The sequence below is a fragment of the Prionailurus viverrinus genome, chromosome D4 (genome assembly GCF_022837055.1).
Source record: "Prionailurus viverrinus isolate Anna chromosome D4, UM_Priviv_1.0, whole genome shotgun sequence".
In the NCBI taxonomy this organism is placed as follows: Eukaryota; Metazoa; Chordata; class Mammalia; order Carnivora; family Felidae; genus Prionailurus; species Prionailurus viverrinus.
The window spans coordinates 91703941-91726542 of NC_062573.1; the positions used below are offsets into that span (position 1 = coordinate 91703941).

Below are 22602 nucleotides of genomic sequence, written 5' to 3' on the forward strand. Positions count from 1 at the left end.
CCGAGGGGCCTCCCTGGACTCCAACTTCTCCCTCATGCTCCGTGTCTGTGACCTCTCTGGGCTTTCCCCAAGCCCTGGAGGGAGGGCCTGTGCCATCACCCCCACTCGTGTCTCATTCGCTCAGCAACCCTTGATCTTTCACTCTGCCTCCTGCGCCTGGGCCCCGTGGGGGACACAGAGGACAGCAGCGTGTCAGACGGCCGCTTTATTGTGGCAAACGTGGCATTATGTTTGCTAGCAATTTCCTTGTAGCGTGCCTCATCTATGTTTCTCGGCGTCACCTGATTCTAAAAAACGTTCCTTTGCGAAATCGCCCATTCAGGCACCTCATGGTTATTTCTTTGTAACACTCCCTCCTGCCTTTTTGCTTCTTGATTAACTTCTTCATACTGCTTTCGTTATGTGTCTACGTTTGTCTATAAGGCATTTGCTTCGCTATTTTCATGAAAGGTCATCTAGCTCTCAACACCTCAAGTGGAACATTTACAGCGACATGACTTCTTAATTGTTCCTTTGAACCATTTGCTGTATAAGGAACAAAAGTATTCGCTTTGGTCTGGGGTGCCGGGAGGGAGCCCAGAGGGCCCTGGGAACCCACGCCTTATGCGCTCCCAGAGAGACAATGTATACCTAGGAACTAATGAACCATTCTGTACCTTAACCCCCCAGGTCCGATCATCATCTGGAATGCCTCCTGGGGGCCAAGTGGGCCTAGGGGTCGGAGTCACTTGTATCCATAGATACATTCCTTTGTTGCCAGAGCGGGGATTTCGAACCCATTTGTCCCCCTCCCTGGCTGGGAAATATATGGGGCTACCCTTCCTTTAGGCAGAGGAGTCTTTATAGGGGGTGGCGAGGGCTGGATGTAGGGCTGCATAATTTCCCTGAGGACTCTTGTTTCTTTCCCCAATGGTTCTTCCCGGGGGGCCTGTCATGGGCAATTCCCCAATCGACAAGTCCCCAGGTACTTTCATTGGTGGGGGGGCTGCCCCGACCAACGCTAAGGCCAAATTGCATAGAATCGGGAATGCAAAAACTTCGCTTTCAGTGAGCCGCCATGCAGTCCCCATCCGTCCACCGCCCGGGCCCTGCCATCAGGCTGGTTGGACAGCTTGGCTTCCGGCAGTCTTTCCCCTGTCTGGTTTGGCTGGCCGGGGCAGAAAGCACCACCGCCAGGGTCCCGTGAGGGCTGGAACGTTCCCTCAGTTCCATCTTCAGGCAGACACAGTCATTCCTTCCGAAGGAGCAGCGTTCACAACGAGAGGCCTGCCTCTGCAGACACCTGAGGACTAAAAGCTGGGTGCCAGCTGGTGACGTCCCGGTGTTCCTGCGGTTGGGCTCTCGGTGTCTCCGGGAAGGGGAGGAAGAGGAGGAGGGGGGTGAAGGAATGGAGGGAGGGAGAGTGAGAGCGAGTCGTGTGCCTGGGGGGAGAGGGACCGAATTCAGGGCAGTCACGGAGAACTTTCTGGAGGTGGCAGCCCGGCTAGAGTCAATGCACTCTGCACAGAGAAGGATGGGGGTGACTTGGGGGGCAGCACCAGGGCTGTGAGCCCCAATGGATCTGTGCAAAGGCCCTGTGGTAGGCGTGGGAGAAACAGTGCTATAGGCCAGCAGGTGTGGAAGGGTTCAAGTTCAGGCAGGGTCCACTCAAAGCTAAGGGGCGTCATAGCCCTGGGAACTTTGGTGGCAGGGAGGCAGGCCTGTCATGTGCACCTTTTTCTGCAAAGTCTGTCCCCCAGCGATGCACCCCGTGCCATCTGGCCCCACCCCCCCAGCAGTACACCCACTCCTGCTGGAGCAGCCGTGGCACCAGCTGGAGCCTGTGAGGAAATAGACAGGAGACAAAAGTGGGAACAGCAGGCCATGGAGAGAGTGTCTAAACACAGGGACTATGTGGGGACCGTCTTTTATTTTTAGTTTGAAGCTGGTCCACCCTCCAGCATCGTGGAAATGGCTGACCGGGCCGGGGCCCCAGTGGCAGTCTTACCTACTCACTGGTCACCCTGGAAATAAGCGCTTGGGGCCTCAGTCTGCCCATCCATGGATGGGGCGGCCTGGGGCCCATCCTGCGTGTGGCTCGGGGACAGGACCAGACAGCCCGCCCGGTGGCCGGCCCGGTGCCGGGCTGACGGCGTCTGGAAGGCCTTCTGGCTGCAGGGAGGGGCCGCTCTCCAGACGGCTCTGCAGAGACGATACAGACAGAGCGAAATCAGCCAGTCGGCTTCAATTCCCGCTGATGATGTCCATGTGTCATTAGTGCCGATTAGGAGAGCGAGGGACAGGGACGCAAGGGTGTGCCCCGGGGCACAGGCTGGTGGGAGGGTCACCGGGACAATTGAATTCCCTACCAGACAAATGCGATTACCAGGGCAGCTTGGGCCCACCCCCTGGAGGGCCGGGACATAAAAGTCCCAGTGGGCCGGCCGAGCTCGCCCGGCCATGCAGGTCCCCAGCCCCAGCACGAGAGAGGCAGCGTCCATGTATGGCACGGTGGTGGCCATCTTCCTGGTCATCTTGGTGGCCACACTGCAGAGCTCGGCCCCCCCCGAGAATCCCTTCCCCTACCGAGTACCCTTGGATCCCGAGGGGTCCCTGGAGCTTTCCTGGAATGTTAGCTACGCGCAGAAGACGGTCCACTTCCAACTCCTGGTGCAGGAGCTCAAGGCCGGGGTCCTGTTTGGGATGTCGGACCGCGGCGAGTTGGAAAATGCTGACCTGGTGGTGCTCTGGACCGACGGAGACAGCACCTACTTTGGGGTAAGTCGTGCCGCACCCCAGCGCGCCTGACCTTGTCCTCGCCCAGCCCCCGCCCGGCCTTCACCCTGCACTCACCCCCTCTCTTAACCCAGCCAAGGAAGCTCTCCCTCCTCTACCTTCCTGTTTACTCTGACCTTAGCCAAGTCCACGCCCCAAGCTCGGGCATCTCGGGGATTCCGATCCGAGGACAAAACGGGACGCCCTTGAGGTCTCTGACCGCACATCCCCAAACAGGACGCGGCGCGCCAGCATGCCTGTGCACCGGCCACTCGCGTGCCGAGCAGATGAAGGCATCCGCTGCCCCCCACCGATGAGGGTGGGGCCTGCGTCCCCCACCGGCACCAACCCCCCCCCCCCAGCACACCCTGTGGGCCTGGTGGCTGCACGTGGCCAAGCACAGCATCAAGCACCCACAGACCTAGCTTGCACATGAGGACGCAGTGAGCAGGTGTGGACCCCCGCCCCCCCGCCCAGGTGTGGTACAAACCCACCGAGCTGACCCAAAACAGGTGGTGCTCTTGACTCCGCGCCTCCAAAATTTACCCGTATTTTTTACCGTAAACTGTAGAGGAAGGAGGAAGTTTCCCTTCAGAGCGGAGATGGAGGGGCTGTGGGGCCCTCGACGAGCTCCAGGGAGGTGAAGGTGCATGGAGGCAGCCCCTGGCCTGAGCCACCGCTCCCACCCTCGGCCCCAGATGGGCCTCTCTGGGGATGAAAGCCACCTCTCTCCACAAAAAAAGACACAGGAGGGTCTAACTTCTTTGTTTTAATTTTTGTTTTAATGTTTATTTATTTTTGAGACAGAGAGAGACAGAGCATGAACGGGGGAGGGGCAGAGACAGAGAGGGAGACACAGAATCGGAAGCGGGCTCCGGGCTCCGAGCCGTCAGCCCAGAGCCCGACGCGGGGCTCGAACCCACGGACCGTGAGATGGTGACCGGAGCCGAAGTCAGACGCTCCAGCGACTGAGCCACCCAGGTGTCCCCCGCAACTTTTTTTTAAGGTCTTTATCTGTGAGCAGAGGGTTTTTCTCAATCCGTTTAAGTGGGGGAACCTGCAGGGGCCCCCCAGGCAGAATGGGGTGCAGTTGCCCGGTTGGGGCCCAGATCTGGTTTGCTGGGCTGCACTGTCTGCTCGCCGTAAGGATGCTCGGTGGCCCCGGGGAGGGGTCACGGCCAAGAAAGACCTGGGGCACCCCAGCTCTGAACGGGAGTAGCCGGGCCCCCGGATCAGGAGTGCGAGAGCTCCTTGAGGGGCAGCGATGCCAGCTGCCAAGAGAGCCTGGGTGCCCCCCCCCCCCACTGCAAGATTAATTTGCACAACAAACTCCTGTGCAAACAAATGCCAGACTTGTTTTTCCTCCGTTAGCCGTATGTTCAACAAATACAGTCTAGATTTCCAGCCGAACTCTCATACACTAACTTTCTGCCTCTGCTTTTTAAATTAGGCCTGCAAATTAGTAGTGTCTCTTAGCAGGAACTTCACTGTGGGGCTTTTCTCTAGGGGAAGTGTTGCAAAATTCTCTGCAGGTTTCTTTTTCTTCTCAAGGAAATGGAGCAAACACGTTTGGGGACACGGTTAAAAACAAAATTCCAAGGCCAAGGGCTCGTGGTGTTCCCGAATGGGAACAGAGGCCTTTGGCCGGTGGGGCGGGCTCTTCCCTCCCTCCAAGCATCCTCTGTAGGTGACTGCTTTCCCGGCACTGGCCTGCAAGACTAGACCTGAGAGTCAGGTGCACAGGAAGCAGGTGCGGGGAGGGGAGGGCAGGGCTCGGTCAGATCAGCCACCCACTAATGCCCGGGCAAAATGCCGCAGGCCTATTTCCTCCCTGGGCCTCAGCTTACTCTCTCCAGGCAAGGTCAGGGCTGGGCGAGGGGAGTGAGAAGCCTGGGGCACAGTGAGTGAAGGGGTGCTCGCTCTCAGGGGTGCGTGAGGTCAGGGAGGGCACGGGAGGAGAGAGCCACCTGAACCCCCGCGGCGGGTTTCTTCCTCGCCTCCCCCATCTGACCCAGTCTCCACGTGCTGTCGTGCCCCTCCCTCTGCAGACGGGTAGGGGGGAGCGGTATGTGTCCCAGACACCCATCACCAATCATGGTGCCTTCTTAGCAATAGATTCCTGGGTGTACCCAGAGGTTTGAGACTCTGACTTGAGATGGCTTCTGCGGGCACACCGTCACGTTGCACTGGGGTGTCCGAGGCCCGAGTCTTCATCCCCCCTCTCCCCGTCCCCTGGGGTCTCAGAGGTCTGCGGGGAGACCTCCCTGTCCCTAACCAGCCGCCCCGAGTCCCGGCTGGATTTGAGAGCCCTGCTTCAAGGCGCAGAGGAAGTGAGTGGGATTGGAGTATGACTCTGCTATCTCTAGGCAGACGCACAAAGTGGGAGTCACCCCCCCCCCCCCCCGCCAGACCCAGGAGGACCCCTGGGATCCACACTGTGGGCAACCAACCTTGAGCTCTAGCCCTCCCGCTCAGCCCCTTGTGTTCAGGGTCGGTCCTTGTCTCTGCAGGACGCCTGGAGTGACCAGAGGGGACAGATCCACCTGGATTCCCAGCAGGATTACCAGCTGCTGAGGGCGTGGAGAACCCCGGAAGGCCTGAGCCTGATCTTCAAGAGGCCCTTTGACACCTGTGACCCCAAGGATTACCTCATTGAGGTAGGTGGTGGCCCCACGTGCTCAGGAGATCGTGGAGCATTCCCGCATCCTGGGGCAGCGTGCAGAGAGACAGCCAGGGAAGGATCTCCGAGGCAGCTGGGAGGGGACGAGAGACCAGCGCTGTTATCAGCCTCTGACCCCTTCAGGAAGTATTCCTGGCTGACACCCAGCCAACAGGGTTGTAGATGCGGGTCCTGCTCCCAAGCCTCTCAAAGTGGGACCAGAACGATCTTGCTCCTGCCTTTCTCTCCTCCTGGCCCATCACCTTCAGGTGGAATTCTGGAAAGAGCCCAGGAGACCTGGTTTCCCAACCTGCCCTGTTGCCAACGGGCTGTGAGGCTTGGGGCCGGTCCCTCTCTCCCCTAGACGTCCTCGGTTTACCTGTGTGTGAAGTGTGGGGGAGGGGAGAGAGCAGGCTGGCCTCTAAGACCCCACCAGCTCTGCCCAGGAGCTCAGAGCCACAGTGGGTCCAGAAACACCATAGGCTTCTCATGCGGCTCCAACACACCCACTGCAGAAAAGCAACCCCGCTTGGCCTTGAAGACAAAATTCTTTGAATTTTCCCCAGCGCCCTTTGACCTCGGTCACCTTGTGTAAACTTTACGTTACGGCAGTGACCGGCTGTCTGTGTGCCAGACAAGGAAACCGAGGCCAGGCAGGGGAAGGAGTTGCCCAGGGCCCCACGGCATGGTGGGACAGAGCTGGGTCCTCCGTGTCCTTCCAGCAGGTCACGGGGTCCTCACGCTCCTGACCTGCCTTCCCCACGGACGACACGAGGACAGGCGGACCCTGTCCAAGCACTTTGCAGGGTGTCATCTGATGTGCGCGTGCACTCAGCTCAGAGCTTCGGGGCTGGGTGTTGGGGGGCCTCCCGCCCGGAGTTCTGACACGCTCTTTGGCGAGAGCAGCTCACAGGGGCCCCAGGTTTCGGTGGCTGCAAACTCAGAGAGCAAACGGGCCACCCGTCAGGAATACAAACCCACAAAAACACCCACCGGCGCCCAGAAGACCCCGGAAGGCCACGTGTGGCGACAGGCTTGCATTCGTGGCAGCTGGTGGGAGGAGGTCAAGCCCAGACCCCTGCCTCCTGGGGTCTGTCTGTGACCTCTGGCACGGTGCTGCCTGGAGCTTCCCGCGTCTGCACTGCCCAGGACCAGCGGGACGGCACGGCTCTCCAAGTCCAATGTTTCTGTGGCAAAGCCTCGAGTTGGTCTGTGTCTCTTCGTGGGGGCGCTGACTTCTCACGCTGAGCTGTTCACGGGACCGGAGGTGATGACCCACCCCAGTGACCCTGGGGGCGGTGGAGGGGACAGATGTCTGAGGTGGGCCGGCTGGTCTGGCCCAGCAGTGGCTAGCTGAACCGATGCCTAGAGGACGAGGCTAGAACGTATTTGGAAAGGAGAATCGTGACGCCTGGTGCAAGCTGCGGGCTGTGGGTGATTAGCCTGGCTCGGCCGGTCCCTTGGGGAGCCTCAAAGACACCCCTGCCTCGCAGAGACACGAACCGGGCGTGTCACCCGCCAGGTGAGGCGGACAGGGGCCAGGCCGGCCCCGGGTGCCAAGGAGCCCAGCTCTGGGGCATCTGGGTGTCTTGGCTGCAGGATGGCACCGTCCACCTGGTATACGGGGTCCTGGAGGAGCCGTTCCGGACGCTGGAGGCCATCAACACCTCGGGGCTGCAGACGGGGCTGCAGAGGGTACAGCTGTTAAAGCCCAGTCTCCCCATCCCGGCCTTGCCCGTGGACACGCACGCCATGGAGATCCGCATCCCGGACATCCTGATCCCCGACCAGCTGACCACATACTGGTGCCACATCACTGAGCTTCCAGACGGCTTCTCCCGGCACCACATCGTCATGGTACCTGGGGGTGGGGGTGGGGGTGAGGGGCGGAGGGCACATGGCGGGCGGCCCGGGCCCCAGGGCCTCGTCCCGGCTCTGCTTTCCACCTGGGGCCTCGGAGGGACGTCCAGAGACGTCCCTGTGCTGGAAAGCCGTCCGCGGCTCAGCTTGAACCCGATGTCCTCTTCCCGCCTGAACCTGAGGCACAGTCTGAACTTCCTGCGGCCGCGAGCATGCTCTGACCCCCCCGTCACCCTGTCCTCCTGTCACCTTGCTCACAGCCCACCCGCCCCGGGCCCCTGTGGCCCGACTTCCTAGGCGGGACCAAAGGACACTGATTCTGTCTGTCTGTCTATCAGGTCACATCCCCCTCACAAAAAAGCAGCTCAGTTCAGACCTCAGTTGCTCTAAACACCCACCCAGAGGATAGCGGCTGTTAGTGGCTGATTGTCACCTATTTTCCTGGCCCTGCGGGAGGGGAGGGGGGGCTCGCTCTTCTCCCCAGTAGTATTTTGTCACCACTGTTTCCAGCAGAGAAAGCACAGCCCAGAGAGGTTGTGGGAGTGCGCAAAGACCCACAGGGGTGGCCGGCCGGTCGGTCCGCCTGGGCTCGGGCTGAGCCCTCAGGGCAGTCTCTGTGTCCTTGCCCAGGACAGCTGCCTTCCTGTCCCCACCTTATCAGGAAATGGTTGGCCAGGGTCCTTATTCCCTTCACTCTGGAGGTCTCTGTGGGCTTCTGGAAGATTCTGACTGGCTTCGGGGCGGTGGCTCCACCTTCAAAACCCTGGGCCCCAGAAGCTCCTCCCTTAGCCCTTCCATTTTACAGGTGGGCAAGCAGGGGCCATGGGGGGAGCTGAGCCCCCACCAGGGGGTGAGCAGGCAGGCATCCGCCGCCCCGGGCTCAGTGTCCTCCCCCCACCCCCCGCCCCAGTATGAGCCCATTGTCACCAAGGGCAACGAGGCCCTGGTGCACCACATGGAGGTCTTCCAGTGTGCCGCCCAGTTTGAGACCTTCCCCCAGTTCAGCGGGCCCTGCGATTCCAAGATGAAGCCCGGACGCCTCAATCACTGCCGCCACGTGCTGGCCGCCTGGGCCCTGGGTGCCAAGGTGCGTGCCCCCGCCCCCCTCTCCCGGCCGCCTCTGCGCTCCTTGGGGTCCCGCCCCTTCCGCGCCTGTGTCCCCCGGCCTCTCCGTCTGAGAGGCTCCAGAGGGTGCTGGCGAGGCCGCCAGAGAGGCCCCCGCCCCAAGTCAGCCCCGGGCCCGGCGGTGCCCCCACTGCTCTCGGGCCCGGAAGGCTCTTCTACAAAAGTGCACGACGTGAGCGTGGGCACTTTGTGGGCACCGATCTCATTTCCCCGCTGGATGTGGGGTTGTGCACAGGGCGGTCCTGGCTGGCGGCCTCCACGGGCTGCACCGAGGGGCTTCCGCCAGCCGCTCCCGCCGCCGATGCAGGGGGCGCGGCAGGGCCGAGCGCAGGGCCCGGGGGGGGGGGGGGGGGGTAGGCTCGCCGTGGGGCGCCGGCTCCCTCTACTCCTGACCCCGAGTTGAATAGGGACATCCGGGCGGGCTGGTGATGAGCTGCCCGTCAGCGGGAGAGCCTCGTTCTGGTCCTGCTGCCTCACCGACACCCCACGCCGCAGCTCAGGCCCCAACGGGTGGGTGGGTTTGCCCCGACCCGCGTCTGGGAGCCCCTCGTGAGACGCCGGTCTGCCTGTCTGGGCTGCGGTGCCCAAACCGCCTGGCACACCTCCTTCCCCCACCCTGCAGGCCTTTTACTACCCGGAGGAAGCAGGCCTTGCCTTTGGGGGCGCCGGGTCCTCCAGATTTCTCCGTCTGGAAGTTCACTACCACAACCCGCTGAAGATCCAAGGTACGGATCTCTGAGCGTGCATTCCCTGGACTCGGGGAGTCCCTGTGCCGGGACTCAGCCAGCTGCAGTCTGGGAGGGGCTGGGGGTGACCCTACTCTCCGAGGTCCAGCCTCCTCGGACGCCCCATCGAGGCATGACAGCCTCTCACGCCTTTCCCTCTGCTCCTCTCCCGTGACGGCAGAGCGCTCCCCGGGACGGGGCCCCGGCTGGCTGGCTCATCGCTGCACCCCACGCAGTGGGGGCTCGGCACCCCCATCTTTCTCGAACGCACCCACTGCCAGAGCCACCCTCTGGGAAAGGCAGGCAGAGGTTTCTTGCCCATTTGCGGATGAGGAAATTAAGGCCCAGGGGTGAAGGGTGAAGGGTGAAGGGACCCCCACCAGGGCCGCGAAGTGGGCAGGAGGGGCCAGGAGGTCTGGGTCTGGACCGTGGGCGGCCTCAGCCACGTATCCTCCAGTGGCTGGACCCACACCTGAACCGCCAAGGTGGGGCGGACTCCAGAGCTGTAAGGAATCACTTAGGTACTGGTTCGGTCCAGCGGCCTGCCCTCCTCCCCACACCCCGTCCTCGCTCTGTAGTGGGGCCGATAGGCTCAGACTCAGTGAGGAGAGGTCCCGGGCCAGAGCACTGTCCCCGGTTTCGCTGGAAGTCCCACTTCTCTGAGGCTGTCAGGCCAGTAGCTGCCTCTTGTCCCCAATTGTCCCCCCCCCCCCACAACGGGTGGCCTCCAGCATCCAGGCCCGATGCCTCTGCCCTCCCCACAACTGGCTGGGCCGGAACAGGGCCACCCGGCAGGACGGCAGGCCACTCCGGGGCCAGCGTGGCCCCTGCCCAGCACCCACCCTGCGACGGCCGGCCCGCTGGAGGCACTGCCCCCAGGACTATCTTCAGGTCAAGGGAAGAGTGCCTGGCTTGGGGGAGGGGGCGGCATTTCTGGAGCTTCCCCCTGCTCCTTGAAGCCCAACACAGCAGTCGCACGCTGCAGCCTGAGCACGCCTGTGAGACTTTCTATCCACATGGTTCTGTGACGGGGGCTCCTCTAACTGACCCTCAGCAGAGGCACGGGGCTCCTGTTGGAAGGGCACCCGAGGCTGGCCGGGGCCGCAGCCGGGCAGTGCCGTCGCTTTTCAGCGATGTCTGCCCTGGGCAGCGCTGGCTGCTGGATCACCCCGTGCCTGCAGGCAGACGACCAGTGTGGATGTTTAGGATGGCGATGCCAGTTGCCGCCTCATCGGAAATAGAAACGTTTCCACCTCTCTGCTGCCCCGGCACCTTCTGCCCCATACGGCCACATAGCCCTGTTCTTCTAGCTCTCTGTCTTTTTTTTTGGTTTTGTTTTAAGGGATGCTTGTTTTCATTTGTGTGCATGAGGAACAGAATAGTCTGAGAGATGAGAGCAGGAACGTCAGGCTGGGCCCCAGCCCGTGCCTCTCTAGCTGCATGACCCTGGCGGGGGACCCCTCCCCCCATCATGCAGCTGTCCTGAGGCTGGCAGAGCTCTGGCCTGCGGCCCCCGCTGGACGTGGGCACCGGGATGTGCTCCGTCAGCGGCTGCCAGTGATCGTCGTCCTGGCGGCATAACTAACACTTTCTGCCACCCCCGGAATTATCTATAGTGCGCACAGAGCAGGGCATAAGTCAGCTCGGGCTTTAGCATGATATGGGATTTATTGCTCATTTTAAACCTGAAAGCAAATGGATTTTTGAAAACTCCTTAAGCGTCAGGGAGGTCTGTCTCTTCCTGATTATCTGGTTATATTTATGGATCCTTTGCCAAATATAAGGACGCTCAGTCACTTCACAAATCTGGAGATGGGCCGCTTTTCTATAAATATCAAAATGCCACAATTATTTCATTATTTAATCCCCATCTGAATTTTAACCAATGGCATCTCCCTTGTTATTATTATCCTCTGATGTAACCAGCCCAGAGATACAGAGGCTGAGTTTGGACATTGCATGGGGCGGTGGGTGGGGGGGGGCCGGGAGTAGGGCAGGGGGAGGCGGAGGCAAGAGGGGCGATCTTGGCCCCACCTCGGGGTGAATGAGCAGTGAGTCCACGGCCCCTGGCAATGCTCCGGGCTCAGGTCCCTCTCCGACACTCTCCCGGCCTGCGATCTTGGGCAGGGTCTCCAGCTCAGGCTGCGAGCCTCAGTTTCCTCATCTATAAATCGGGGCGGATGATTCTTCAGTGACATGGGCTCCTCTGCCCATGTCCCAGCTCTGCAGTATGTTCTGAGGGGTGGAGCCACATCCGCCCCCTTATTCCCCCCTCCCCCCCCTCCCCCCCGTGGGACTGGCCCAGGGCTCTGCCCTGACATACGTGGGGCCTCGGCTGACCGATTCCGGGCAGGGGTAGAGCAGGGGCTCCTGGAGGCCACTGTGGCTGCCAGCATCCCTGACCTCTGACCATCAGTTTCATGTGACCGCTGGGAGGCCTGCCCGGGGAGCCTCACGGACGGTGCAATTAGCAAACCGCAAGAAGAACGGGCCGGTGTGGCTGGACAGTGATGGGCAGAAGCCCTGAGTTCTCCTTTGGAGGAGGCTCTTGAATTTGAGCCCAGAGAGGCCCAGAGAAGGACGGTGACTTGTCTGAGACAACAGCACACTGTCGGCCAAGGGGAGTCCGGGATCGTGCGTGAGCCCAACGCCTGCCCTGCTCCAGGGCCCCACCCTCCCGCTCTCGTTTTGTGATGCCCTCAGCGCAAGCCCTGGGTCTGCCTTGACCTTGCAGGGTGGTAACCAAAGGAGTAAAGTGGGAGGCTTCTTCTTGTCGACTAGAACACGCGGACGCCCTCGCTCGCCCGCGTTTGCCAGGGGCTGGAGGCTCCGGGGGGGGGGGGGGGGGGCGGAGAGCATCAGAGCATTTGCAAAGCCGCCTGAGGCGTTGCGAGCTTTCTAGACATCTCGCGGGCGCCTCACCCCCCACTGACGCATCGCTGGTTTTCGTTACCCGCCTTTATCAAGTCTTTCCAAAGCGTCAACTTAGTTTTCATAGAAACAACGGCTCTTTCTCTCCACGTGGGTGTCGCACAGAGCGCGTCAACGCCTGGCATAAACAGGTGTGGGAGCGGGTGCAGGGCGCGGCCGAGGGCGGCTGGGGGGGCTGCCGGAGCCAGAGCACGGGGCCGACCGGCAGGGGCAGCCGCGAGCCCTTCCGCTCCCCCGCGCCCCTCTTTCTGCCAGGCCGCCGCGACTCCTCGGGCATCCGCCTGCACTACACGGCCACGCTACGTCGCTTCAACGCGGGCATCATGGAGCTGGGGCTTGTGTACTCGCCCGTGATGGCCATCCCCCCGCGGGAGACGGCCTTCGTCCTCACCGGCTACTGCACGGACAAGTGCACCCAGCTGGTAAGCGGGGCTGGGCCGGGCACCTCACCCTCCCTCGCCCTGGTTCCCCTGGCTGGGGTCCCACGGGCGGTTCCCACCCGGTCTACAGCACGTGCCGGCCAGCGCTTCCTCGCGCTGCGCTGAAAACTAGGCTTTCATTCCGAGAATAAGAGAGACGTGCGTTCACCGCTAAACCATGGGTACTGCAGATAAAGCCCCCCTCCCCTCCCCCAGACACCCCGTTTTCGGCTCCCTTGTGTCCTTCCAGACTATAAACTGCGACGTGCCCTTATATGTGCTGTCTAAAAGCAAACAGACCGGATAGGAGACGTGTGTCCTGCCACTCACTTGCCTTTTGGCGGCCACATGCCCTCGCCCAGCGTGGTTCCACTGTGGACCTCACCAGGGCCAGACCGCTGCGGCCAGGGGGCACCGATCTCGGGGCCGTGCGAGGGCGGGTGGGGCGCAGGTCGGCACGTAGAGCCGGAGCAGGCGGTGGGGACCTCGCTTCCAAAGGAGCGGCGGCGCCTTCCCAGGCTCTGCGCCCTCGGCGCTCCCCTGCCTCGTCCGGCCCCGCCTGTGTCCACCTGCTCCCTAGCCGCCCGTGTGCAGACCCCTGCCGACTTCTCACCGGCGATGAGAAGAAGGCTATTGGGACGTCCTTGCACACCAGGAAGACGTTTTCTCAGGTAGAGTCCAGAAGACGCCCCGCACAGAGGCCGTGAGCTTGAATTTGAATAAATCTCACAAAGTGCCCTCCAGAAAGCGTATCTGTTCCCCCCACCCCCGCCACGTTATCAATATTTTCAATATCTCCCCAGTCACTTGGAAGAACGCTTCACTGTTGAGCGTGAATTTCCCCGACTCTTTGCAGAGCTTGATGGTGAGGGTCTTTTCATTCGTCTCGTCCGCCGCGTTCTTTCCTGTGAACATCTGCTCACAACTTTGTTTCCCTAGCGGGCTGTTGGCTCGTCTTAGATTTGTTGCCGGGGTTCTTTTTGTTTTCTGTCTGTGGCGAATGCCGCCACACCGTTGGCTTCCCACAGCGCCCCGCTGGGTAAGCGCTGACCGCCACGCCCTGCAGCCGAGGAGCCGGGGGCCGGGGCCGCAGTCCCAGCAGGTGCACGGCGCGGAGGCGCGCGTGGGTCTGACCTGCAGAGCTGTGGCCACCGCAGCGGGCTGCTTTGCGACGTGGCATCGGGCGCGCGTGTCTCCCCAGCGAGCTGGCTCTCCACGTGGACTTGTGCTCCGCGTGGGCTCCCCGAGCCGAAGAGAGATCGAGCCATCAGCCTCGATCGGTTTCTTCTTTTCTGAGACCAGCATCTGGCACTCTTGCCAGCACCCCCGGAGCTCCCGTCGGTGATTCCTCCTGCCACTGGAGGCGCCCTGTGGCCCCAGGCGTGGGCCTGGGGCGTGACCCACTGAGGACGCACCAGGGCAAGTGGCCCCGTGGCACTCTGACCTCTGGAGAATGCCTCTAGCCAGCGTTTTGGGAAATGTTCTGTCGAAACCAGGTCTGCGTGACATTAGGGAGAGCGTCCTTCCTGGGAATGTAGACCAGCCTCCAGATAACTTTACCACCAGGAGAGAAAAACTCAGTTTGCCCCTCCTCCCCTTCAAATAGTACATTTTTTTTCTGAAAATCGCATGATGTGGAAAACCTGTTGAAGGGTCTCCACGGAGTCTGGTCCTGTCTCTCCTTTAGCACATCACCGAGGGGCATAAATTCGGCAGCTGAAAGGCCGGTGTGGTCGACATATCCTCGTCCAGACGGACAAGGCAAGAAAAAGTATAGCGTTCGAGACCACAGGCCCCCGGGCGAGCGACCAGCCTCTGTGGCCGCGGGGAGAGAAACCCAGGGTCCCGCAAGCAAGCGGAGGCTCCCAGTTGTCACAGGCGTGGCTGTAAGCCTTCCCAGCCTCAAGTCATTGAGCGGGGGCCGGAAGTTTCCAAGATGCCAAGGGCAGGACAGCAGCAGGTGGAGGGCGAGAGGGAAAGCACGAGGTGAAATCAGCCGACGGGCAGAAATCTCCGCAGCCTGGGGTCGCTCGGCGACAGAGCCACGGCGGCAGGAGCCCCCGAGCCGCCAACAGTGTGGACGGAGCAGAGCGGAGCACGGTGGGGTGCCGTCGGGGAGACGGCGGGTGGGGAAAACGCTTCACACGTGTAACCGTTTGAGGAAACGTTCTGTCGAAGCCAAGTCCACGTGACGTCAGGGAGAGCGTCCTTCCTCTGGGAAGTCCCCTCACGCCTCAACGGGGAGGGCAGGCGTCTCGATGTGAGGGCTGGAGGCCCCTTCTGAGTGCCAGCCGACGGCCTCTGCTCTCAGTGCCACGGCGGTCAGTGCCACGGCCGGAAGACAGCGTGACCGTGAAGCAGGGGAAGGTCTCCCGTGGGTCGTGCCACAGAGCAGCTGCTGATGCTGGTGCCCGGTGGGCGCTGGACGGGACCGCCTAGCACCGGCCCCGAGCCCGCCGAGCCGGGGGGGGTCCCACTGTGCTCACCCGGGTGGCCCCCTGCCCGCCGGGCGCTCCCCTTAAAGTCTGTTGAGTGCATGAAAAGTGGACGCAGTGGCCTTCAGGGGCTCGAAGAAGGAAGCCGGCTGCGTCCCCTGACGAGCCTCTGCAGGCTCTTGCAGACAGCTGCTTTGGAAGACCAGGGCTGTGACCGTGACACCGCTCTGCGGGCAGCTCCCTCCCTACGGAGTTTCCTGATGGGGACTCAACCGTCCAGGGAGAAAGATGAGGCTGGGCAGGGCAGACGTTCTGGGGACGCGGGCTCGGTGGTGTCGCTGTCCCGCGGCCCGCGATCCGGGCCAGCGGTCAGCACGAGGGCAGGTGGCAGGGTCCCCCGCGTGCCGGGCTCTGACCCTGCTCCCCCCCGCCCCCCCCCCGCTCCGCCCCCCCCTGCAGGCCCTGCCTCCCTCAGGGATCCACATCTTCGCCTCCCAGCTCCATACACACCTGACGGGGAGGAAGGTGGTCACTGTGCTGGTCCGGGACGGCCGAGAGATGGAGATTGTGAACAGGGACGACCACTACAGCCCTCACTTCCAGGTAGGGGCCGCCCGCCCCGCGGGGCCCGTTCGGTGCCCGGGCTGGGGGCCTGTTTCCCCTTCTGTCTCCCACGGCCACCGGAGCATGCCCATGTCGGGTTCCTCACCCTGGGCCAGGCCAGACACCTGAGAGCTCACAGCGGCCAGCCCCTCCCCTTTGGGGGTTCAATCCAAGGGAGGGACTCTGGTGGCAGATTCTGCCATGTGGCTTTACGATGCTAAAGTCTGTCCCGAAATACCACCTTCTGGGGCTAAACCCTTTCTGGCTGGAGGCCACACTTGACCGGTCCTGGCTTCCCCCCCGAGGGGCTGGGAGCACGGCCCCAGAGGGCTGCAGAGGAGAGGTGGCTGGGAGCTGGTCTGCAGCCCTCTGAACTCTCCCCTCCGCCCACCCAGGAGATCCGCATGTTGAAGAAGACGGTGTCCGTGCGCCCGGTGAGTGCCCAGTCAGGAACGGGGAGGCGGGGAGGGCTGGGGGTGCCCCCCCACGGGAGGAGAGAAAGGCACAAAGGACGGCACGGGCCATGTGAGGACTTCTAGAAGCACGTCCACGCGAGGCGGGGGCTGGGGCCATCCCACGGTGAGGTCCACCAGGACGTGACCGAAGCCTCAGAGGGCCCGGCGCAGGCAGCCCCGGGGGGCCTGGTGCACAGGCAACATGCCTGATCGGCCAGCAACAAGCCCTGAGCTTTAGGGAAAGACAAAGGCATGGGGGTCGCTGGTGGGGCCCCTGATCATGCAGAAGGGGAGCCGAGGCTCAGGCCGGGGCTTGCCCCAGTTCACCCATGGGCTGTGACGTGAGCAACCGGTCCGCACAACAGTCCTGCCTGCCTGTGACCTGGGTACTGAGGGGCGCAGAAGCCAATGCCAATGGGCAGTCAGTCCCTGGGAACACCCAGATTTTGACCCTCACGTGTGGGGGGCCCGGAGGCCACCCTGAGGTTCCTCGGTAATTGATGGATGACTGCGGACCATGACACGTGCCTTCGTGCCTTTCTCTCCTCCGGTGGGGGTTTGGTCAAACGTGGGAGCAGCCCGGTGCACCTGTTACCCCCAAGCGCACAGGTGCTGATGAGCGTCTCTTGGCTCGGCTCCCCAGGGGGACATGCTCGTCACTTCCTGTACGTACAACACAGAAGACAGGGAGCTGGCCACCGTGGTAAGTCGCGCTGAGTTTTCCCTGCTGCCTGCTCACGGAACGTGTGAAGCCGGAGCAGGGCGGTGGGGGGGCGGTCCCTTTCGGGGCTTTCTACCCTTTCGGGAGGATAAGTCTTAACTCATTACCTAGAGCGTAGGTTGCCGGAGGGCAGGGTGTGCTGCCCCTCATTCATTCGGTAAACTGGCGGTTCTCGGGGTAGGGGTCCCTCGGCCAGGCCCCTCTGGGAACTTGGTAGAAGCAAAAACTCACAGGCTCCACTCCAGACCTTGAGTCGGAATTTGGGTGGTGACATGTGGCCATCTCCGGTTTAAGAAGCACCCCCAAGTTACTCTGACGCCTGCCTGAGTTTGAGAGCCTCTGCAGTAGACACATCAGCACCTGTGTGCGGACGCCGGGGAGACGGGCGTGCGGCTGATCCCTGTCTGTGCGGAGCTCCATCACCCAGGGAGACAGGCAGAGTTGGAATAAACACTAAAACCCAGAACAGGGAGGGCCCAGGGGCCAGGGCCAGGGGGGCCTCGTCGAGTAGGTAAGGGGGGGAGGTGGGGGCGGGGGAAGGTGACCGAGTGCCCGGGCAGAGGGAGGCTGGGGAAGGCCCCCGAGGACTGAGAACACCCCCGGACCTTAGGTGACGAGCCTGCAGACTGTTGAGGGCAAAAATAAACGGGCCGCAGAAACACTAATTTTCACGCCATTCCCGTCGGGGCTTTTTGGCAAAGACAAGTCCGTGCAGGTGTGGGGTTGGCTCTGCCGGGCGAGGGTGTGGATGGATGCATTTGGGCTGCACTGTGGGTGGCCCGGGAGGAGACACCGTCTTCAGGGCTGGCTGTGTGGTGGGTGGCCATACGCAGGTCCCCGACACCGTCACCCGGCCGGCGCACTCTGTAGAGTTTGGAAGCCAGTGCTGTTAATAGTCACGTGTGCTCGGCAGGCATCGACCGGGGCTGTCCTGGCAAGCTGACCGCCGGCCAACACGGCTTTGCTAATTGTCTTGTTGGTCACCGTGGTCCCCCCCCCCCGGCCGCCGTTAGCATCCCGAGAACCTCGAGGCTCCCGGAGGAACAGACCTGGGGCTCCAGCCCCCCCCCCCAGGGCACCCCACTTGCGGCTTTATCGAGACGTATTTCACATGCCAGACAATTCGCCCATGTAAAGCGTGCCGTCCTGTGACTTTTGGGGCTCGGCGCAGCTGCGTGCAACCACCCGCGCCGTCGAGGTCAGAACGTGTCCTCTTTGCAAAAAGAACCCTGTCCGCTTAGCCGCCAGCCCCGCCAGCCCCCGTCCTGCCTTCCGCCTCTGTGGGTTTGCTCACCCCGGGCCTTCAGGTAAACGTAGTCATGTCATCCGCACTCTTCCCTGACGGGCGTCTTGCCCCCAGCGTCACGTCCTCGGGGTTCTTCCGAGATGTACCCAGGGGTAGCATGTCACTGTTTTTCCCACCGGTCGTCAAGGGAGGGGGCTCTGTGTTCTCACAGGTGAGAGCTGGGGCTCAGAGAGGGAAGACGCTTGTCGGAGGTCACACAGCTGATAACCGGCCGTGTGCCCGCAATGCGCTTGAGGCACGATTCCTCCCTCCCTCCCTCTGGATTTGGGGCGACAGCTTCTCCGGGTCCATGGTCATAAACTCGGGGAGTAGGAGACCTTGGCAGGCACACGGCCCTGGCCTGAACCCCACAGCCGCTGCTTCTGTCTCGAGGAGGGGCTCAGTACGTAGAGCAACAGTTGCTAACAGGACTGCTTTCTCCACACGGCGGGCTGGGTCTCACGGCTCACCCTGTCCGAGCTTAGGGACCCTCTAAGCCTCCCCAGGACCCTGTGGGGAGGTTCCAGGGGGAGACAGTGCTGGGGGAGCAGCCAAGGGCCCTCGGCCCCACAGGCAGCAGGGCTGGTCCGGCCGCTGAGCTCACAGGGGCCGCCTCACCCTACAGAGCTCTGAGCTCTTGTACGATGAGCCAAGCCCCTGGCAGGACCGCAGTATCTCCCCATTCCGCAGGTGGGCCTGCCGGGGCCGCGGGCCAGGGCGGGGCAGTGAAGGGGACCCCCCAGGCCCACCCACACCCAGTGTTACTTCTGCAAGGGCCATGGTCACTGCCCCACCCGCCTCCTCGAGGTCAACTGGCGTCCCATCCCAGGATGTTCAGGCCAGGCCACCCCTGATGTCTCAGACGCCAAGTTCTTTGAGCCGAGGCCCCAGCTGCCCCACTCCCTCCTCTCAACCGCCACTGTCATCACCCCAGAGGGACCGAGGAGCAAGGCAGCTGACAGCTCCCAGCAGGCACTCACAGTCTGGCCCGCACCGGAGAGACAGGGGCTTTGGGATGTGATTTCCATCCTGAGGCGAAGGTGAAGGGAGGGCTCGCATGAGCAGAGCCTTCCGGGGTCAGGACTCTCTTTGGCCGTCCCGGGGCGCGGCGTGCGAGGGGGCTCTGGGACTGGACAAGAGAGGTGACCCTCCCCGTCTGCGGCCAGGCCAGGCGATACACTCAGGGCCCCCGGGGCCCTGGGGAACCAGAGAACAACACAGGTAACACCGTCCGGTGGGGGCCGCCCGGGAGCCAGGCAGATCAGCTCACAGGAAATTTCCTGTGTGAACGCGCTGACCTCCTCGAGAGCGGCGTCCACACCAGGACGGGGCTGAGACGGGCCTTCGGCTGGGCTCTGTGCAGACTTCGTTTCTACTGCCAAGGAGCAGAGCCCCTCTTTCCCCAAACGCCCCCGCCCGCCACACGCCGCACCCCCCGCCAGGCCCGCATCAACATGCACAAGGGGCAGGGAGCCCAGGACACGGCACAGGTGGCCAGGGCGGCCCGCCGGGGTCTGGGCTGGCCGTTGTCTTGTGGAACCGCCGCCACACGGAGCCTCTCCTCCAGTCCCGCTCCCCGCGGCCGCCTGCTTCCTGCTCCTCCGGGGTCTGGGCTGTAAGAACAGGGACCGGGCCAGGGGCCTGAAGCCCGAGGCGGCCGGAAGAACCCACTCTGTCCCCTCTCTGCCCCCTCCCACACGACGAAGCCGCAGGGTGGCCCTGGGAGGCCGCCATTCCCCGCCTCAGAGCTGAGGGTTGCACGGTGCGAGGGGAGTTCTTCCCCGCTGTCCTCTGTCCCCAGGCTCCCGCTGGCAAGGGGACCCCTCCTCAGCCGAGGTTGGGAGGTCGTGTCCACTCAGGCCTTGCCCCTTACCTTCCCCGGGACTCAGTTTCCATATCCATAAAATGGGCGCGTTGACACCCCCGTGTCCTCACCCCGTGGTCTTTTTCTTCCTGACACTCGTGGCCACCGGCGGGCTTGCTTGTCTGTCTGTCCCGTCAAGGGAGACAGGGAATCCCCAGAAGGCAGGGACTTTGCTCACTCGGAACACCACCCGTGCTGTGCCCCAGCCAGTGAAGGCGGTGAACAGGCCCGGAAGCCGGCGGTGGTGGCGCCCCACGAGGCAACGGTCCTGACGGGCATCCTCCCCGTCTCGCAGGGGGGCTTTGGTATCCTGGAGGAGATGTGCGTCAACTACGTACACTACTACCCCCAGACGCAGCTGGAGCTCTGCAAAAGCACCGTGGACCCGGGTTTCCTGCGGGAGTATTTCCACCTGGTGAACAGGTGACAGTTCCACGGGAGTGTGCCTGCCTGGGGTCCCCGTCCCCGGGCGCGGCGGAGGACCCCCCCCCCCCCCTCCGCCGTCAGGCAGCTGGGGAAGGGTGAGCAATCCAGGCCGAGTTCTGGGAGCACGTGCTGCCCTGTGAGGGGCCCGGGGCAGGCATCACTGATAGATCCCCGTCCTCTTGTCCTGCTGAGCCTGGAATTGGCCCGAGGAACCCTCTGGGCCCAACCCTGGAGCGGCCGTTCCCGGCCCCCGCTTGGCGTGGAGGCGGCAGGGTCGGGGAGGAGGCGGTCTGAGTCCACCTGTCGGGGGGGGGGGGGGAGTCACCCACCGCCACCCCATCGGCCCCACCGCACTTCTCCCCCCTCCCCCCACCAGGTTCAATGGTGAGGAAGTGTGCACCTGCCCCCAGGCCTCTGTCCCTGAGCAGTTTGCCGCGGTTCCCTGGAACTCCTTCAATCGAGACGTGCTCAGGGCCCTGTACGGCTTCGCCCCCATCTCCATGCACTGCAACAAGTCCTCGGCTGTCCGCTTCCAGGTGCGTGCGTGGGGGGCGGGGGAGCCGCAGGGAGCAGGCCACCCGCCCGAGGCGACACCCTCACACCTTCCGACCCCCGCCCGGCGGCAGGTCCCCCGGTACTGCCCCTGTGCGCCCCAGGCCCCGCCGAGGACCCCGGGAGGGAGCGATGGGCTGCGCCCCAAGGAGCTGGCAAAAAGCGCTCCCTCCGAACCCGGTGGTGCAGACGGGCCCAGACAGACAGAGGGCCTGCAGCGGGGAGGCTGAGCGGCCTGATGGCCCTCTCCCAGGCGACATCACACCCCGGGGCTTGTCTTGGTGGTGTGAGTGGGGCACCAGCCACGCCCCCAGAGCCCAGAAATAAGGGGCAGGGGGGAGGGGCAGGCGAGAAGCCAAACAGTCTGAAGCTGGTGGGGCCTCCTTGTGTGGGGCCCGCTGGGGTCCAAGGGCATCTCCCTTATTCCCGAGAGCAGAGAGCGAGCCGGTGCAGGCCGGGCCGGTGCAGGGTGGGGTGTGGAAAGGTCTGCGAGCCTGCAAGTCTGGGAGGCAGATCTGCCCTTCGGAGCCAGATTAACTGCCGAATCAAACATTCCCGGCACCGAGGGCGGGGTTGATGCTGGCTCGGGAGAGAGACGCGGCGTGGACATCTCATGTGGTTGAAAACGTGGCATCTGGTGCAGCCTTGTTGGAGAGGAGGGGCTAAAAACTCAGCCTACACCCAGGGCCTCTGATTTTGCTTCATCTGGGTGACAGTTGAAGTGAGGGACAGGCGGTCGGTGTGGGGTGGGGACGGGGGTGACTCCAACTGGAGGGAAGGAAAGTGAGTTGGGTTGGGATAAGGTGAACTTGAGGGCAAGAGCCCAAGAGGTCATGGGGAAAAGTGGCTGGGAAGGCGGTGCCCCATCTCACCCCTCCAGCCTCAGTTTACCTCCTGGTCCTTTCCTTGCAGGGTGAATGGAATCGGCAGCCTCTGCCTGAGATCATCTCCAAGCTAGAAGAGCCCACCTCTCACTGCCCAGCCAGCCAGGATCAGAGCCCCTCCAGCCACACTGTGGTCAACATTGGTGGGGGCAAAGGTTGAGTGGGGGACTATCTCTCACTCCCCACTCCATGCTACGGCTGTGGGATCACACCAGCTCTGTGCACCCCCACTCTGTGAAGACCCCCGTGTGCCCAGGATGAATGGGCAGGGCCGACACCCCCACCCCCCCCCCCCCCCCCGCCTAATACCATGGTCCATTCTAGTGTTTGCCCCTCAAGGATCCCCTGCATGCGGAGAGGGTCCCGTGAGAGTCCCCTGTTGACCCACCTGGGACTGGGGGTGACCAAGGCCTTCTCCACACCCCCCTCGGTGGCCTAGAGTCCAGTGCCCCCAAAGCCCCACCTACCTCGCCGAGAGGGGCTGGTCCTGGCTGCGGGGCAGACCCCCTGACACGACCCCCACGTCCCCAGCCCCCGTGGATGGCGATCTGTGTTGGTGCGCTCTGGGTACACGTGCTACTTAAACGTTTCCCTGCAGAGTGGCTCCTTTGTCACAGTGGGCGTCTTCCCTGCCACGGAGGCAGGACAGCCACTTAGCTAGTTAGACATTTGCCTGGGGAGACTGCTCTCTCCCAGGGTAAACAGATATTTCCGCCCACCTAAAGGGAAATGCTAACAAGTCTCACCAGCACTGAGAGATGAGTCGGCAGAGACCCAGACGGGGATCTGGGTGCCAGCTCCTTGGGGAGGTGGAGTCATCAGCCCCGGCTGCTTTCCTCGGTGGCTGTGGGACACGTGCCGAAAGAGCAGACTCTGGAGTCAGGCCTGCGGTGGAGGTGGGACT

The 22602-nt window shown here is 62.9% G+C and overlaps 1 protein-coding gene across 1 annotated transcript; it reads left to right on the forward strand.

Moving 5' to 3' along the window:
• The first annotated feature begins 2439 nt into the window (after positions 1 to 2439).
• DBH (dopamine beta-hydroxylase) lies at positions 2440 to 22287 on the forward strand. Its single transcript, XM_047829406.1, has 12 exons — positions 2440 to 2757; positions 5265 to 5411; positions 7013 to 7270; positions 8184 to 8360; positions 9021 to 9123; positions 12310 to 12476; positions 15368 to 15511; positions 15907 to 15945; positions 16610 to 16669; positions 20132 to 20259; positions 20639 to 20798; positions 21727 to 22287. Exons 1-12 carry the CDS (start codon positions 2440 to 2442, stop codon positions 21856 to 21858), a joined length of 1833 nt encoding a protein of 610 aa, XP_047685362.1. The 3' UTR covers positions 21859 to 22287.
• Positions 22288 to 22602: the final 315 nt, after the last annotated feature.

Coding starts and splice junctions, on each gene's coding strand:
- DBH (XM_047829406.1), top strand. CDS start 2,440: ATGCAGGTCCCCAGCCCCAGCACGAGAGAGGCAGCGTCCATGTATGGC. Junction 15,512..15,906: donor ACTACAGCCCTCACTTCCAG/GTAGGGGCCGCC, acceptor CCGCCCACCCAG/GAGATCCGCATGTTGAAGAA. Junction 15,946..16,609: donor AGACGGTGTCCGTGCGCCCG/GTGAGTGCCCAG, acceptor TCGGCTCCCCAG/GGGGACATGCTCGTCACTTC.